General features: G+C 42.6%; 1 protein-coding gene across 1 annotated transcript in view; it reads right to left on the reverse strand.

Annotated features, from left to right (window-relative positions):
• The window catches only part of LOC116854148 (mothers against decapentaplegic homolog 6), a 68,820-nt gene that overhangs the window by 31,774 nt on the left and 19,717 nt on the right, over window positions 1–17,329 (reverse strand). Inside the window, exon 4 of the mRNA XM_032835779.1 lies at window positions 10,010–10,096. Coding sequence (XP_032691670.1) covers window positions 10,010–10,096 — 87 coding nt within the window. The remainder of the gene's footprint in view (window positions 1–10,009; window positions 10,097–17,329) is intronic.

The raw sequence follows: 17,329 nt of genomic DNA on the forward strand, positions 1-17,329 counted from the left end.
TATATATATATATATATATATATATATATATATATATATATATATATATATATATCACTCTTTATATACACATGTATATCCATGAGTATTTTGTAACTTATATTTATCTTAATTAAAAAAAACAAGGACACACTTTTGAAATGTGATTGACCGTACAAAAATGATATGAGGAAATACGAAGTAGTGGTCCGCGCATTCGAAATAGCTAGACGAAACTACTTTATGTGTTCCGAGTAGTGCAAGTACCAAAGGATGTTAACGTTACAGAATCTCCATCATTCCATGTATCTAAACATCTTCTATGCGCGAGTTCATCGTGTCCCGTCGCGGATACTCACGCGAGTTCTTGGAAATGCGACGTCGCGTCGCGTTGAAATTAGCGTTTTTCCGGGCGCTTTCGTCGGTGACGCAAACACGCGCTTGTACCGCGATTTCGCTTGATCGCGCCTCGTAATATATCAGAAGGCTGCTGATTGAAACACTCGGCTCGATACGGAGGAGGCGTGAGAGCGGGCTTCTCGGAAGAGCATGCGAACTTTGACAGATGGCCTCGCGCATATATCTCTTCTCTCTCCCTCTGCGTCGATCTCTCTTCCTCTACCCGGCAGGCATCAAGGAGCGTTTATTTCGCTCTGTATAGCGCCGCCGCTTGCGGTCTCAGCGCGCTATAATTTAATTATTAATTTAACGACGACAAAGTAACGATCGCGCGGACAATGAGCGGGCCGATTATCTCGGCGCGCTGATAGCGACGGCGCGCGTTAAGAGCTGCGCGCGAACGCGTTGTATTATAATTTACAGCGATATTTATATGCGTGTACATACACACATACACACATATATACACAAAAGAACACGTATGTATACATAAGAGAGCCTGTACGCGCCGGAATGCGCTCGACGGTAGTGGTGAGTCTCCTCGTTACGGAGAGTTACGCCTCGCGAGCGAACGCTCCTTGCTCTCTCTCCCCCCCCCCCCCTCTCTCTCTTGCTCTTTCTCTCGTTCCCGCACATACATTCGGGATATGCAAATTATTCCTCGAAGATACTCGACGTAATTATATAGGTCAATAATGTTATCGATAAGCATCGCGATCACGTCTGCGTCGCTTACAAGCGCGCGACGACGTCTTGCCGCGACTCCAGGAGCGGCGAAGGTAGAGATGGTCCTCGAATCAGGGCCGTAGCTATATCTTTTTTTTTTGCAGCGATAATAACAACGCAGGAAATCGTAAACGAGACAACAGATTCATCTTTTCCTCCAGCCTTTCCTCCTCTCTCACTCTTTATTTTCCAGTGCAGAAACGAGAAAATGTTTCAGGGTTAAATTTAAGAAACGAAACGTATCAAGGTTCATCTCGAGAATATAATAAAGGATCCAGTTGTTGAATCAAATTAACGTCGAGGATGAGAGGACCTGAATCGCCGATATCGAAACGAAAGCTGAAATCGCGTTTCGAGCGATCACCAGGTGACAATATACCACAATTTGGTGAATCGCGCTTTTTCGCGTTCAGGCGAACGCCGAGCGCGTAACGATGTCGCGGCGATATACAGTTAACGAAGAGCACTTCTAGATCTATTTTCGCTCGATCGAAAGATCGAGGCCGTCGACCCAAACGGATCTCACGAGTCGGGAGAAAGAAAGAGATAGCGAGACAGAGAAAAAGAAAGAGAGAGAACATCGGATCGCTCGCGATATTCTCTCTCTTTCTCTTTCTCTCTTTCTGTTCGCGCTGTTTGTGTTCGAAGAGGAGAACGACGATGTCGACGAAGACGACGAGGGGCAATCAATCCGTCATTTTATTAAGAGGCTTATTTCGCGCCGCGATTTCATTCCCTCTCAAGTGGCCTGATCCAATTCGATTTCATGACGTTCCCCCGCCGCGTGCGTGCGTGCGTACGTGCGTCGTTTAGTCGCGCTCTTTTCCATTGATGGTCGCGGTTGGCTCGTGTGCGCGCACAATCGTTCGTCGCCCGCGAGACTACTCTGTAGCCGCGATCCAAGAGACAAAATCACCTTTCGACCCGTTAGCGGCACGTGCGAGAACGTTTCATCAAAATCCACCGACACAAACAAGTCGGAGAAACGCAATCATCGGCCAGATTTATTATCTTCCTGTTGATCCCGCGTGAAATAACGTCGTAAATAAATCGCGATTAGTCTCAAATCGATTATTTATCTAGGCTTTTGCTTGCTATCGTGCTTACTCTCAAATCAACATACTTTCTAGATTCCTTGAACTGAAATCACATTTGAAACGAGAGAAAATTTATTCGAGAAGATACTAAAAATATTGCTACTCGGAATCATAAAAGTGAATGTTTCAAAAAAAGTGCATTGAGAGAAATTATCCGATAAAATATTAATAAACGGATATTTCCGATAAAAATATTTATTGGAGCAAGTTGGCTTTATTAATATAGGGGTAAGAAGGCCATCTATAAAATATCCTGATTAGTAATCCCAGGGTTTCCACAAGAGATCTCTACAGCTCTGTGAGTCTTTAAATAGTGGCTAAATTTACTTCGTCCGTTCAAATACTCAATTTCAATCATTTTATGAGTGAAAATTGTTTTTATTAGCCGATATAGTGTATCACACACATGAAGGTATATTGGAATCCCATTCTAAGGGATTTATTTTATTCACTCATGATGGATAATATTAATATTAAATTTCGAGACGCTCGAAAACATGCAAAAATGGCTGCTTCTAAATAATAATTTTTTCTATTTTTTAACTGCAATATTATTTCGATTTTAATGAAAGTTAGGAGAAAGTATCTATGTTTTAGAAGGAACATTTTGCGTTTCCGCTGTTTCTCTCACAATAAACACATAAATAAAGCATATAACCGACATACTCTTTGGGCCAACTAGACTCGGTTTCCTCTATATACACGCGTACGTACATGCAACATCTAATAACGCGAAGCGCAACGAAAACCGGCGTCGAATTACGTCGGAAGATTGGCGAGAAATCGACGGATATCGAATTTAGAATCACGAAGATTGGCATCAACGCGAGTGGGAGTATGAGCAAATTGGCGCATTGTGCGTGCGCTGTATACATGCGCACATTTGTCTCTCACTGGTAAATTATCCGTTATCTACATCGAGGTAGGAGCAACTTCGTTTACTTGGAGCGAAGTCAATTTCTACGTCGTCCACCTCTGTTTTCACGCCGGGATAAACAGCAATAGCGTCAACGCTAGCTGCTTACTCTGCCTCTTCATCTCTTCAGAGAAATCGTCGCGAAATATTAGCGGTGACATAAAACAATTCCTCCTGACAGACATAAATTTATTTGAAGCCTAATTGCAACTTTCCAAGAAACAATATAGACACACGTGTACACTTCGCGTATATGTGACTGAGACATGAAATATATCGAAGTGATGAAAACGATTATTTCGGAAAATAATCAGGTTGTATTTTTAGGAAAAACCAGCGAAAGCGTAGGCAAGATGCGCGACGCAATTTCGCGTTTCCTGAATGCTACGATGAAAGGAAATTGAGACAAATTTAATAATTATTCGGATTGCGCGTCGTGCGAAATGTATTTTCGACGCTGGGAACTCGCTGCTGCATCCCGACACGTCGAGAGAGAGAGAGAGATTCCTCCCCTTTAAAGACTTCGATCCAACTTCTCCACCAGACCGTAGTGACCTTGACCTTCTTGCACAGGTCACCTCCGTGGAGAGAGAAAGAGAGAGGGAAACAGAGAAGATAAAACAATTGTGAAAACGAAATCGAAATACGTATTGGAACAAACATCCACGGCTACCACGATTAACTTTGTCGAATATTCGTGGCTTCTATGAACTATCGATGTACCGTGAGAAAAATGTGAAGAACATTAGAGATAAATTAGAGATAAATCCGATAAAAAGCAGATATTTCCGACCAAATTTCGATCAATTTTTATATTCTATCAGGATATCCGATTACATTTTATCGGATATTTCTGATCATAATGGCATTTCATCAGATAAACTGATAAAAAAATTATGATATTTCTCATCAAATGTTTCCTAATCGGATACAAAAGTTTATCAGTATTTTAATCGGAAATATCCGTTTGTTAATTTTTTATCGGATAATTTCTCTCAGTGAATAACATCGCTCGAGACATTTCATTACGACAATAACTATTTGCAACAGTAATTAAAAATTTGCTGCTGTAATTAAAACTTTTGCTATTGTTGTTATTGTATCAGTTTCATAGCTAAATATTTGCCTACTGGTAACTATACTTTTAGACATCTATATATTACAACGAGAGATTTAATAGCTACCACACAAAGATTTTTGCTTTTTCCGTGTAGAAGAACATCCCAAGTGTAAATAAATTCCCAAATGCAAACTAGTTTAACAAATTTGTCCCTCAAAAATCCTTTAGCTAAGGAAAGGAAAAATTCTAATTTTAATACCAGGGGACTCCCGGCTTTCGAGACACACACGCTTATAGTCAAGCTTTTGGCCCGATTTACAAAAGATGAAGTAAGGAGTAGGAGTAAGACGAAATGGAAATAATTTATTTCGCTTACTCCCTTACTCCAGCTCTTACCACTTAATTCAGGCTTACTCCATGTGATGTAGACGGGCAAACTTTTATTGGAAATTTTTTAAGAGATTAAGTGAAATAAATTATTTCCATTTCGTCTTACTCCTACTCCTTACTCCATCTATTGTAGATCGGGCCTTTATCTCCGCAAACAAAGAGCGAGGGGTCTCGAAGGAGTCTCAATTCAGAGAGCTCGCCGGGTTTCGATGAATGGTACCGACCCGTTTACTTCGGTTATCGCGTTAGGGCGATAGGGATGGCGCCGGCGGTAATGACGCTCCATTGAGGGATGCGGAGGGTGTTCCGGACCAGCGACGACGATGGCAAAGACGGCGGGGGCGGCGAGACGTCGTAGCGAAGAGGAGAGGAGCGGACGCAAACAACCTGTTGCTTTTACGGTGCCGGGATATATCCGCGTGCCTCTCCTCCACGCAGCAGCACCCACACGCAACATGTTGCAATCCCCGAACCTACGACCCGTAAAATATTCGCCGCATGGCTCGCAATGGGCTACCCGACCGTGCTCGAGAGTCGCCTCTCGTAGCTGCGCCACACGTAGGTGGACAATTTATCGTCGTGGAAGCACAGCGAGTGAGACAGAGAAAGAGAGAAACAGCTTTGTGCTTGCACAAATCGGGAACGCGCTGACCCCGTGGTAGTGCTGTTTCCGTTCAAATACTTTCTCGTGAAACTTTCTCGTAAGATTCTTTGAGATACTAATTAACACGATGAATAATGATAATAATCACAAGGTATAAGATAAAATTGTAGAAAAAAGATAATATATAATTGTAGAAAAAAGATAATATATGACAATAATAAAAGCAATTTAAAAGACACGTACAAATAAATATTAGTACTCATACACAAAAGTTAGGAGTTAAATAAGCTTCGTAAATCGACATCTTTCGAATCTGAGTGAATCACGATTACGGAATCGAAGAATATTCCCGAACACAAAGCGATCCCACTGCGAAGGATCTCGAAGGCGCTAGCCTCCTCCGTCGGCGCGGCGCTCGAGATTCTCGAGAGCCCGAGAGACGGGCGCATTTCGATCGATCGTCGGCCGAAGGCAGCACGGCGACGGCCAAAGCGAGCAAAGACAGAAAGAGAAAGAGTGAGGGAGAGAGAAAGAGAGAGACCTAGCGCCAAAATAAATCAATAAAATAGCGAACCGAGCCGGGCACGTAGGTAGGTGCATACACGTACGTATGGCCGTACGTATGGATACGAGACGAGGCGAAGAGAGCCATGGCACGGCGTGGTGCGGTGTGGTGTGGCGTGGTGTAGATCGGAGTGGCGCGACGGACGAGGAGAGAGAAAGAGAGAGAAGAGCCGAAGCGAGCGAGAGAGCGAACGAGCGAGCGAGGTCGAGACACGCGGCAGCTGTCTGGCGCCAGGGTCCCCCTGTTCCCTCAAACAGTCGCGCCGAATGCCACCCACCTTAGCCGACCTATCGTGCCATTCTCAAACCTGCATCCCGGGAGCCGGCTTTCCCTCTCTTTCCTTCCTACCCTACCCGTTAAACTCGCGTTCCTTCTTCCTGCGACCTTCCCTCGTCGTCCTGCGGACGCTCGGCTCGCTTCGTGGTCGACACTTTTGACGGATCGACGACTCGCATTCGTGCTTACAGCCGTTACTTTGTGAGCTCCGAGTCTCTCTTATCCATAGATTTGTCGTTCAATAATCCAATTTATAAATATCGAGTGGAGTAGCAATAAAAGCTAAACGTTGGTATCCTTGTTTTCTCTATGTAGTTTCCCAAGTTATAAGGAGAGGATACATGTTATCGTCGAATTTACGTAAAAATGTGAAGGGATCTAACGGCATGCGAGAATCGACGATCAAGCCGCGGAATGTTTCGATCGCGATGGGAATTGGGAAACGTTAGGTCGAGAGTTTTGATATTTCTGTGCTCTCCCGGAAGCAGCGCTCTATCTATAACTGGCTCCAAATAAAAAGGCGACCACGCGCGTGTTTATGATTCCGTGCCATCCTCTCCGCGGCTCTAAACTTCACGCGTATCGCATATTATATTGCCTCGCGCAATATCGCGCAAATATACGTGACGTTCGCTAAGCCGACGAAAGTGCAATCGCGTTGTCGACGATTCTCGTTTCCGGCAATCGTTGCGGCGCCGGCGACAGATCGAGCGTGTGCGTCCGCATAATAAGTCGCTCTTAAACCCCAAAGGAATTCCACCAAGCTCGAAACGAAAACCACTTGGGAATCTTTCGTCACGGAAAAGAGAAGAGATACGTGCCACATCCATCTCTCGTTGCAACGATCTCTGCATTAATCTGCATTAACCGTCTCTCTCTCGTTTCTCTTATGTACAAAAAGAAATCTAAATTAACTGTATCTCACATACAAAGAAAGAAGTAAAGAATAAAGAAATATCAAAAGCGAAAAAACAACAGTAACCTAGACTTTCATGACGATGTGAAAAGTAACTGACTATAATGAAGACTCTTTACAATTTCTTTAATTACATTTATGGAACAAATGTATTGAATTAATATACTGTATGTTGTGAATTAATCATTAAATTTACATCATATAACAATATAATTTATTTTGTTGCATTGATGCAGCAGAACGAGAGATTTACTAAGAGTTACACTCAAATTGCCAAACATGATATTGTTTGAAGGAAGTTTTGATAATTTTTTCCGTATTTCTATCTTGCGTCATTCTGTGTGATACACGTGCTATATGAACTACTCATTAGGAACTCATTATGAACCACACAACATTTAGAAATCGCGTCTAATGAAGTTGCTGCCAAATTTACGTACACCTGTCTATCGGGAATTTAAGCGTGTAATTTAACAAAGTCTACGCAAGCAACAAAGTAATCTAACAAGTCAACGCGATTAAGTCGCCGCTCTAAAGACCCACAGAAAACGAGACACAGTCCAAATAATTTGCCTGAAAGCAACATTTAATAGCTTCGGGCTATTACGGTACGGCGGAGATGTCTTCTCGATTTTGGAACGCCGTAGCGCAAATTGCATTCTACACGACCACTCCCGCATTAAACGCGCGAAACGACGCGAACATCGTCGTCGCCGGCCGTATCTCGTTCTCTCGTGTAAAATCGCGAGGAGCGCGCGCGTACGCGCTGGGCACAGACGCAATTTGCTGCCGGCTTGGGAATGTCTGACGTCGTCAGAGCAGTGGCCTTTGCATTGGCAAAGGCAGATAGTAAAAGTAAAGGGGCCTCCACGTACGAGAGGAAAACTCGTCAACGTCGCAAACGTTCTTCGCCCGAGTCGATCGTTCGTTCTTTTCCGACGACGACGATGACGACGTTGACGACGACGACAACGACGAGGACGGTGGGAATTCGCGATCGATCGAGCGTGAACAAACGCCACACGCTCCAGGCTCGAACCCTTCCACCGCGGATCAAATTATGTCCGTTCAACGTACGATCGTCGGCAGTTTATCTATTAAAATACCTCTCGAGTAAGCTTGATAATTACAAGTAAACGAACAATTATGTTGTGATGCTGTTTCCCATTGTATGCAATTTTTTTTATCTTCAAGACCATATCTCTGCATCGTGCGAATCATTCGCGCTTTCAGTATCCGTATCGTCGAGAGAGATATCTTTATAGTAAGTATTAGTAATTACAAATAAACGGCTAATCGCGTTGTAATGCTGTTTCTTGTCATATAAATTTGTTTTTCATTTTTTTTCTCGATAATTGTGGGCATGTGAAAGCTGTTGAGTGACTTTATTTTGGTGGTTATAAAGTGAGAGTTAAAGTAGTTCACGCCATATTTTTCCCTACTTTTCTATAAAAAATAACCATCTACCATTGTAAAATATTTGATATGTCTTTCGAGTTTGTGTCACGTCTTTCATGAATTTGTTTTCGATATTTCGTGAACATTCCAATTTGTTTCTTCAAGAAACTTCTTCAATAGAGGGACAACTTGAGACTTTTTACAATTGTGAAGATTAATATAAGGCTGTCTTAAAAATATCGTATTTCTTTTTTAATTAATAAAATTTTCATTTTTGTTTTAAAAAGACCCGCGGAAAGTTAAAACTATGTCTCTGTAATAATATCATCGTCCACGTTCCGCAAAAGAAGAATCTCGCGACGTCGGAAAATTATTGAACGAGCAGAATACAACGCGGGGAAACGGTCGTCGTGAACGCACGACGACGACGAGTCGCGGTGAGAGAACAGCGTTCGTTCGCTCTCGCTTTCCTCGTTCTGACCGGGGCCAAAAGCGTTTCAGGCGTTCCACGAAGCAACGCGAGAGCCCGAGAGCGGCCCGAAAAACGACGAGTCCGCGATCCGCGCGGTGCGTCATGCGTGAAAACCTACGCGCGCGTCAGCCCCGTGGAACGTGCGTGCTGAGGAAATTTCTTCGTCGACCGTCGTCGGACGACCCGCCGGCGATGCATCATTCCGCCCTTTCGAGAAAATTTCGCGGGCCGATGGACAGAGATAAATCATTGTCACAATTGTAATCGTGCGTCATCGAGCGCGAAATTGTCAGACACATTTTGCATCTAAGACGCCCAACATTCCAACTTGAAAAACGTGAATTTTTCTTCTTTACTCTCTTTTAATAATATTAATAATAATGCTTATAATTTTTAACGGGTGAGCACCGCTTTGTCTATATAAAACAGAAAAAATGCGATAATTACTTGCTGGTTGGAAAGATGACACGTAAAAAGTGCAAAACATGAAAATATGAACTGTACAACAAAAACTTCCTACGCTATATGATTCTCACTAGCATTAGAATTTTTCAATTAGAAAGTATGCACAAAAAATGAAATACTATTAAATAGGAAAACCTGTTCCATCATTATATGAGTAGCGAACTTTGTTATTAATTAACCGAATAAATTTTGTTCATTCTCAGTTCTGTTTTCGTTTTCACATCTTTCATGCGTAGTAAATGCAGGAAAAACGTTATATCTTGATTGAAATTTCAAGTAGTTTCACTCTTCAGTTACCAGATAACAGTTAACATGACTGTCCAGTTGCTGCTCGAAAACAACATTAAATTTCTCCCAAGATTCTTTCATCTGAATTATTCGAAAAGAAAACCGTCGTGAAACGCGAGAAGAGATCGATCGTGGCGTTCATCAAGGTTACCCACGTGGGTAGAGGCGTAGCCGTCGATCAGTGGCGTAAGTCGGAGGAATCTCGAGCGGCTTAATGATTATTCGCGATCCCGGAGAAGAAGAGAAGAGGTGGCACACGCCACGCGAAAGAGAAAGCTGAAAATCATTCCGCTTTTTCAAAAGTTCGCCAAACGAAATCCAACTCGCGACTTGATTCGCCGCCGTCGTCGTCATCGTCGTCATCGTTATAAAGACCCTCGCGGGACGCTCCGTATATCTCTCGGCGCAAGATCCGACAGCATATGGAGGGATACGTATAACCTTGAGGACATAGTTACCTTCTCCGTTGGTGGTAAGCGAGCCGGGTAGTGGCAGGGGCGTGCTGTTTTTGCACCGACGTTGATCCCCTTCGCTAGGCGCACGATCTGAAAATAAACGGCAACCCCTTGAGAAGCTTTCCTCGCGCGAGAGACTATTTCTTCCTCTCTCTCCCCCTTCATTTCTTCTGTTCCTGTCTCCTCGCTCGCTCAACACACTCACACACTCCCATTTTCTCTCTCGCTCATGCACTCCTCAGGCTTTTCTTCCAAAGAGACGGAAGTACAGATGCGTAATCGATTGTTTGTGATCGGTTTAACGTTTAAAGCAGGTGAGGAGCCCGCAGAAAAGAAAAGACGAATCGAAGCGACAATCGCACGAGCAATATTGCAACGTAATGCATCGTCACTATGTATGACAAGGTTTGTTATCGCGAGAGAATCTTCGATGCGCGAGCAGGGTTGATTCTCGCACGGAAAATCTAGCGTCGACATAAAAGACTCATCGTCGGCGAATACCGGCAGCGAGGTTCCACATAATCCCATACATGACCGTACGTCCGTGTCTCCGCCCAACTAATTGACGTGACATTAGTCACGGTGTTATTTCTTCGCTTTATCGAACGGTATAAATTCGATTTCCTCGGCAGATGCGCAACGACGGTACGATTTTGCTTGTTGGATGCATCGTGTGAAAAATTACAGGGACCTTCAGCGGGTGTTAATGCTAACACGCGACTTAATACTGCGAACGCACCGAGGTCGGTGGAGGGGCAAACCGAGTAGCAAATTAGACGCTTTTCTCGTCTATTTATTGTAAAGAGAAAAACGATTCACGGTGACTTGCTACTCTTGTGTCTCCCGGCGCGTTTCGAGTCGTCGCCGCGATTAACGGCGTCGACAATTCGCGAGAATTCATGATCGCTCGCCGCGGGTGCGCGCGGCGCGACGATAATTAAGCGCGACGATTTTCACGGGCCGAGACAGAAACGGCCAAGGTAATCGCGGACGCGTGATTCATAGTCCTCGCGGAAACTTGAACGTCTCTCTTGCTCTCTCTCTCCCTCTCTCTCTTTCTCCCCATCTCTTTTTATCTCTCTATCTCGCTTGTGTCGCTGTGTGGCACAAAGGAGGTGACAGAATCGTCCAAAATAATAATTCGCCCGGGACGGATAATTTATTCGCAGCGCGCCGTGGCAAAGGTCTCGTGTATAACGGGCGGGACCGACCGACTAATTCGCGCGAAACAATACTAATCTATGCGTTTTCCTCGTAAACGGCCCACAAGCACCCGATTTAATGCCCACTGAGATTCGTTTGTTTCTCTTACGCCTCATCGTAAAACTCGCTCTCGTCCTGTAATTCGGTTCACAAGAGTTCCTTCAACTCTTACGAACAAAAGCCGTTTATATTGTCTCTCTTAGGGCCGGTTTTTCAATAGCAGTTTTCAATAGCAACTTGGATTCAAGTTTGAACTCTATTCTAACAATGCGTTTGTTTTGTTTAAACCGAGTTTAAGTTGAAATCTAAGTTAAACTATCATTGAAAAACCGGCTTTTAATCACATGTAGCCTTCTATATTATTAGAAATAATAAAATTGTAATAGATACTTAAATAGATTAAATAGATCAAATTAAATTTGATAATTTTATACCTGATAATTTGATTAAATTCAAGATAATTAAAAATAATCAACAACTAAAAACTGATAAAATTTGATAAGTTAATATTTGATGTATTAAATTCAGTCTACTTGTGAAAATAATCAAATATTAAAAACTTAAAAAACAACACGTAACGAAAAAATAATCAAATATTAAAAACATAATTTGATAATTTAATATTCAATAGATTTACGATTTAAGATAGTTACAGTTTAAGAATTATCCGTTGAAAATGAGACGTTCCGAAAATGAGACGTTTCGAATATCTCGAAAGATCGTTACACGAGTAATGGGTGCTTATATTAAAAAAGATATTAGGGTTCAAGACAAAAGTTTTTTTTCGTCGATGGCATGTTAATAGTTTTAGGGACAGACCATAGAAGGCCGGACTCATTCACTAAAACAGAAAATGACGTCAGGAAGGACAAGTCGGACAAGAGGACGGTCGCATTCCTTTTAGATTCCACAGGCTCGTTCCTGCAGGAGAAGCATTTCCTGCCGTCGCGCCCAAGAACATTAGATGAGGCTGGACGCGCTAAGAGGGAGAGGACTTCAAGGATCTAGAAGGCGGCCCTCTATTTTTAGGACGGAATTATTCGAAAATCCGACGGCCCTCCCCCCTTTTCCCCGTGCCACTCGTCGACGCAACGAACGAACTCTCGGTGGAGACGACCGTCTTCCTTCTTCTCCTTTCGCCAAAACACTCATCCTGTTTCCCACGCGAGCGCCTATCCGTAGTTGTTACGTAAATAGAACCTGAAACTTGCCCAATTCTTTTCCTGAGCAAATTTCTCCGGTCCCTATCGTAACGAAATTAATTCCGATAATACCGAATTAATGGCAATAGCCGGTGGAAATGCCGAAACGACGAATATATATCACCGGGAGAAGAATATCTATCATATTTTCAATCAGCAAAATATTTCTAGAGGTTTTCTCCCCATCTTTAAAGGCTTCTTATTATTTTCTGCAATATTGTACTGGAAAATTTACGACAACTGAAAAAGAGCGCTGCTATTATCATCGCGAATTTATTCGAGCTACGTTACGAGACTGTATCTTGAGGATTGGTCTTCGCAGTTTTCAGGACTTTCCCGACTCCGGCGCACGATGCGGCAAATAATCGGATGTGCGCGGACGCGATCAACGGCGCAAATATTTGCTCGTACGATAAAGAACAAATTGACACGCGAACTCGCGGAGTTTTATTGTACACGGTCGGTGTCCAATACAGCAGCAAGCACAGCCGAGCAAATACAATTTATTTACAAAGTGGTCGAGCGGGAGAGCTCGCCGCGCAGTTTTGGCACGCGCGTCACTCCACAAAGGGAGCGTAAATATAATTCCGCGAATTATGCGTGTCACCGTAAGCCGTTAAGTGCCGCGCGAATCTGTGAGATAGTGTCACCGCCGAGTTTGCAAAAATATATAGCCACGCGGAAGATTCAGCGGCGGCGCCACCGCGCGCTCACCCACCAAGGTGAGCGGATTCGTGAATTATGAGCTTTGACTTGGGAAACCGCAAGAGAAAGGGGGAAGGGATATCACGACGATAACTTCTTTTCATCGACGACGACGACGACGACGTTGTGATTGAGTTAAACATCGTTTGTGCAAGTCTCGATGTAGCTTGACACGAACAATTTTAGCGTAAATGCGTATCCTAATAAATAGAAAATATTAATAGGAATTTATCACTATACTGTTATTTTTTAAAATATTTACGAAATTTCATTTCGCGATTTTCTCAAATTAACGGCAAATATTAATTGAAGAAAATATTTTTGAAGGAACTGCAACCGAAAACAGTAAGTTAACCTTAACAGTCATACCAAGCGCCTTCCGGAAACATACTGGTGTAGTTTCACTCACTTCCTTTCTCTCTCGACCGATTATGATCAGCGATTCACGCGTCTATCACTCCGCTGATCAGTTGGCCTCAAGACTACACTACTTTCTTATACTTTTTTGTTGTCAAGTTTTTCTCTTTCTAATAAATCAATTTTGTAAATTTTAAGACTGATTTTAAGATTGGTCATAAGACAAATATATAATATCTCTATAATAAATTAATTTTTAAAGGTCAAGTTGATGTTAAGTTTTATGTTATTATATGAGTATACGACTATTCTATGTTATTATATAAATCCATAAAATGTGGTAAGTAAATGAAAATTAAAAAAAATTATAAAAATCATGTAAGTAAAAATATAAATAAATGATTTAATCAATTTTAAATCGATTTTTTGTAATAGTTATATTTTTTATAATAGTTTTTTATAATTTTATATTATATATTTTCGAATAGACGATAGTATATATTTGCAAAGTACATAAAATGATGATGTAATTGAAGATGTAACTGTTAAAAAGTACTATAAAGCTTCTTTGATAAGGCAATTATAAAAATTACGTATAAAATGATCATCCTGCATTGGCTCTTAAGAAGCCTATTTTAACATCTCACGTGATTAAAATTTTAAGAATCTTAAAATAATTGTTGTTTTCTGTTTCTGTATACAAACGACGCGTACAAATTCAGAGAGATAACTGATCACAAAACAATTCATCGTTCCGCCAAAGCCCATATTAGATTACCGATTGAACAGGCCGACTCTTATTGGACCTTAGTGAAATCGTTTGATTGGTCCACTAAGGCCTGGTCTACAATAAACGGCGTAAGTCGTAAGCCGTAAGAATTGGCTATATTATAGCTGATTTTTCTTGTAATGATCGTGATTAGGCAATTTTTACGGTTTACGACATCTATTGTAGACCAGGTCTAAGTCCCATTCTACAATAGGTGTTTTAAGCTCTCATGCTTTAAAGAAATTATATCGGTTCTAAGCCTCAAGTCCTAAGCTTTAAAAGATGGGAGTTGGCCAACTCGCTCAAGGCTTAGGGATTAGAGCGTGGGGCAGCGCGAAAAACGCTTAAGGCCGGAAATACATCACAAGTTAGAGCTTAAAACACTTAAGCTTATAGCTTAAAATACTTATTGTAGAATGGGATTAAGAATTGGCAGTCGTAGTCGGCAGTTGGGTCAGCCTATTCAGTCGATAGTCTGATACGGGCTTAAGTCGCAAGTATCATATCACAATGTAAGACGTTGTGTGAAACTGAATGTCGTGACATTGAAGACTGAGCGACGTCACACATTATAATGCGCCGTGGCGCACTTGCGCGATGCGTCGTCGTCGTCGTCGGCGGCCGTTGACGACGAGCAGTGGGCAAAGCTGCATCGAATTAGGATCTCGCCGGCAGATCTTCAAAAGCGGACCGCGGCATCATCTCGTTGGGCTCCTCCGATCCGGAAATCGGCGAGCGAGCGAACGCGTTCTCTCGGTCCGGTCGCAACTCGCTGCCGGCACGAGATCGGTACGGCGAAGGAGGCAACGGAATGCGAGAGAGCCACTCCCGCTGATCGCCGCGATTCGTGGCGGTCGAGCGGAGACGAGAGGAGAGCGAAAGGAGGATGGAGCGGAGAGGATGAAAGAGAAAGACAGAGAGAGAGAGAGAGAGAGAGAGAGATTTCATTATACGGAGTATGCAGCTCCTACCGCATAGCTCGTCAATAACAGACTTCCCGACGAATTTCAGATCAATCTTTTCTCTCTGCGAAATTCTACGATAAGCTACGCGATCAGTCGCGATCTCCTTGATCTGCCGCGTACTTTGCGTCCCCCAACCTCGGCTACGTTTTGCTTTGAACGAAATAACCGAGTTTGTTTAGAGCTTCGTCATCGGCGAAATAAATGCAGTAGAAGCTGCATACGCTTCGGGGAGAAGGTAAAATCAAACAAACCAACGTATGCATGACAGAGAGGAACGCGCAGAAGACACAGGAGGGCGGGCTGAACGAGGAAGAACAGAGAGGAGCCGAAGGGTTGTATGTGTAAGGGCAGAGGACGAGAAGAGTGCGTGCTTGGTTTCGCTCTCTTGATCGAAGTAAGCACGACAGAATGAAAGACAGAGACAGAGGCGAGTGAACGAGAAGCGAGGAGTAAAGAAAGACGGAGGGAGGAGGGGGAAGTGGTCAAGAAAGAAAGAGAGAAGAGAAGGAAAGACAAGAGAAGGAAGGAAGGAAAGAGAGAGGGATGTATCAAGGACGCTGAAGGAGCGGGTAGGCAAGCGTAAGAGCCAGGCGACAGGCGCCCACCGCTCCGTTCTCGGGGCCTCGTGTTACCGGTGTACGTCAGCCCCTCCCTTCGGCCGGCGCTAAGGGGCCCTATACGTGCCCTTAACCTCTCGCGGCACGGCTTACGTACGGAGACTTTTGCGTTTCTTCAAGGTTGTGTACGAAAGTACCGGACGGTCGCACGCTCGGCAACGCCGCGATCTCTATTAGCGTCGCGAATTTTTATCACGACAACGAAAACGCTCTTTTGAAGCTTCGTTCGCCTTTTATTCATTTTGTTTCACAAGTAGTTACGAAAGTAGTTCACGTTACGAAATTGATTTAGCTGCGCGGATTGCACTTTCCTTGTTCTTCACGTCAAAACGACTAGAGAGAGCGTTGTAAATTTTTGAAACGATAAAGACATTCTCTGAAATCTTTTTTTTTTATATTCGGATTATGTTATTATGTATATTTTTTAATTCGCGGTTTAGTAGTCATTTATTTTGGTAATATCGACGACTATTAATTTTGATCGAGACGACGAAGACTCGCTTTGGGATTTTTTCCACATTCGTGTTCTTTGCATTTTTCCGCAAAATAAAATGAATTGCTGGGAAATTCACTTGGTTGCATGAATTTTCCTTTTTCGTATTCTGCACATTAATATCACGGTGAAACAGTGCCGCAAAAATTGGACCTAGGGACGAATCGCGGAGAGAGGAGTTAAAAACGCGAACACAGCACAACGCCACGCAGCGGCAACGCTTGTCCTCGTGCGCGTTTGAAAGGGACTGTTCGCGTAGCGCGCACTGTCCTTCGTCGTATTCGTTGAAATTTGCGCAACTGTCGGTAGTACTCCGTATCTAACACGGAGCGAATAGCGTACGCGGGTATCGAGTAGCAACGTACCACAAGAATTTTTAATAACGGGGATACGAATTTTCCACCCTCAACAGAAGGACAACCGGAAGAAACATCAATTAAAGCAACACTTAAGGCTCCTGGATACTCGCCGCGGCCATGTTGAATCGTGCCGTCAGAGATTAGAAATAATACGATAAACATTTTTAGGTGCCATTTTCAAATAAAAATATATTTGTGTGAAAAAAAACTTCAGATCGCTTAAGTATACTTGCAAAATGATCAGAAAGTTATCCTTTTCCTTTGATAGTTAATAAATAGTAAAATTAACGTGACAAAATCATGAGAAGAGATAGGTTAAAGAGAAAGGATTGCTTATCACGTTAATTTTATAGCTATTTATTTAAAAGAACTTTAAAAAGACTTTAGAAAGAACAGAATAGATTTCGGAGCATTTTGCAAGTATGCTCAAGCGATTTGAAGTGTTCTTTTATATAAATATTTTTTCCTTTGAAAACTGCACGCCGGAATTTTGGCTTTCTCGTTGTTGGCATTATCGATTAAGAATTCCGCAGCGGGGGTAATTTTCGCAGAAATTTACAGGAAATATTAAATACTCGGGCTATAATCATATATATATATATATATATATATATATATATATATATATATATATATATATATATATATATATA

The sequence above is a fragment of the Odontomachus brunneus genome, unplaced genomic scaffold (assembly GCF_010583005.1).
Source record: "Odontomachus brunneus isolate Ranch 3 - 2012 unplaced genomic scaffold, Obru_v1 Obru_scaffold_008, whole genome shotgun sequence".
In the NCBI taxonomy this organism is placed as follows: domain Eukaryota; kingdom Metazoa; phylum Arthropoda; class Insecta; order Hymenoptera; family Formicidae; genus Odontomachus; species Odontomachus brunneus.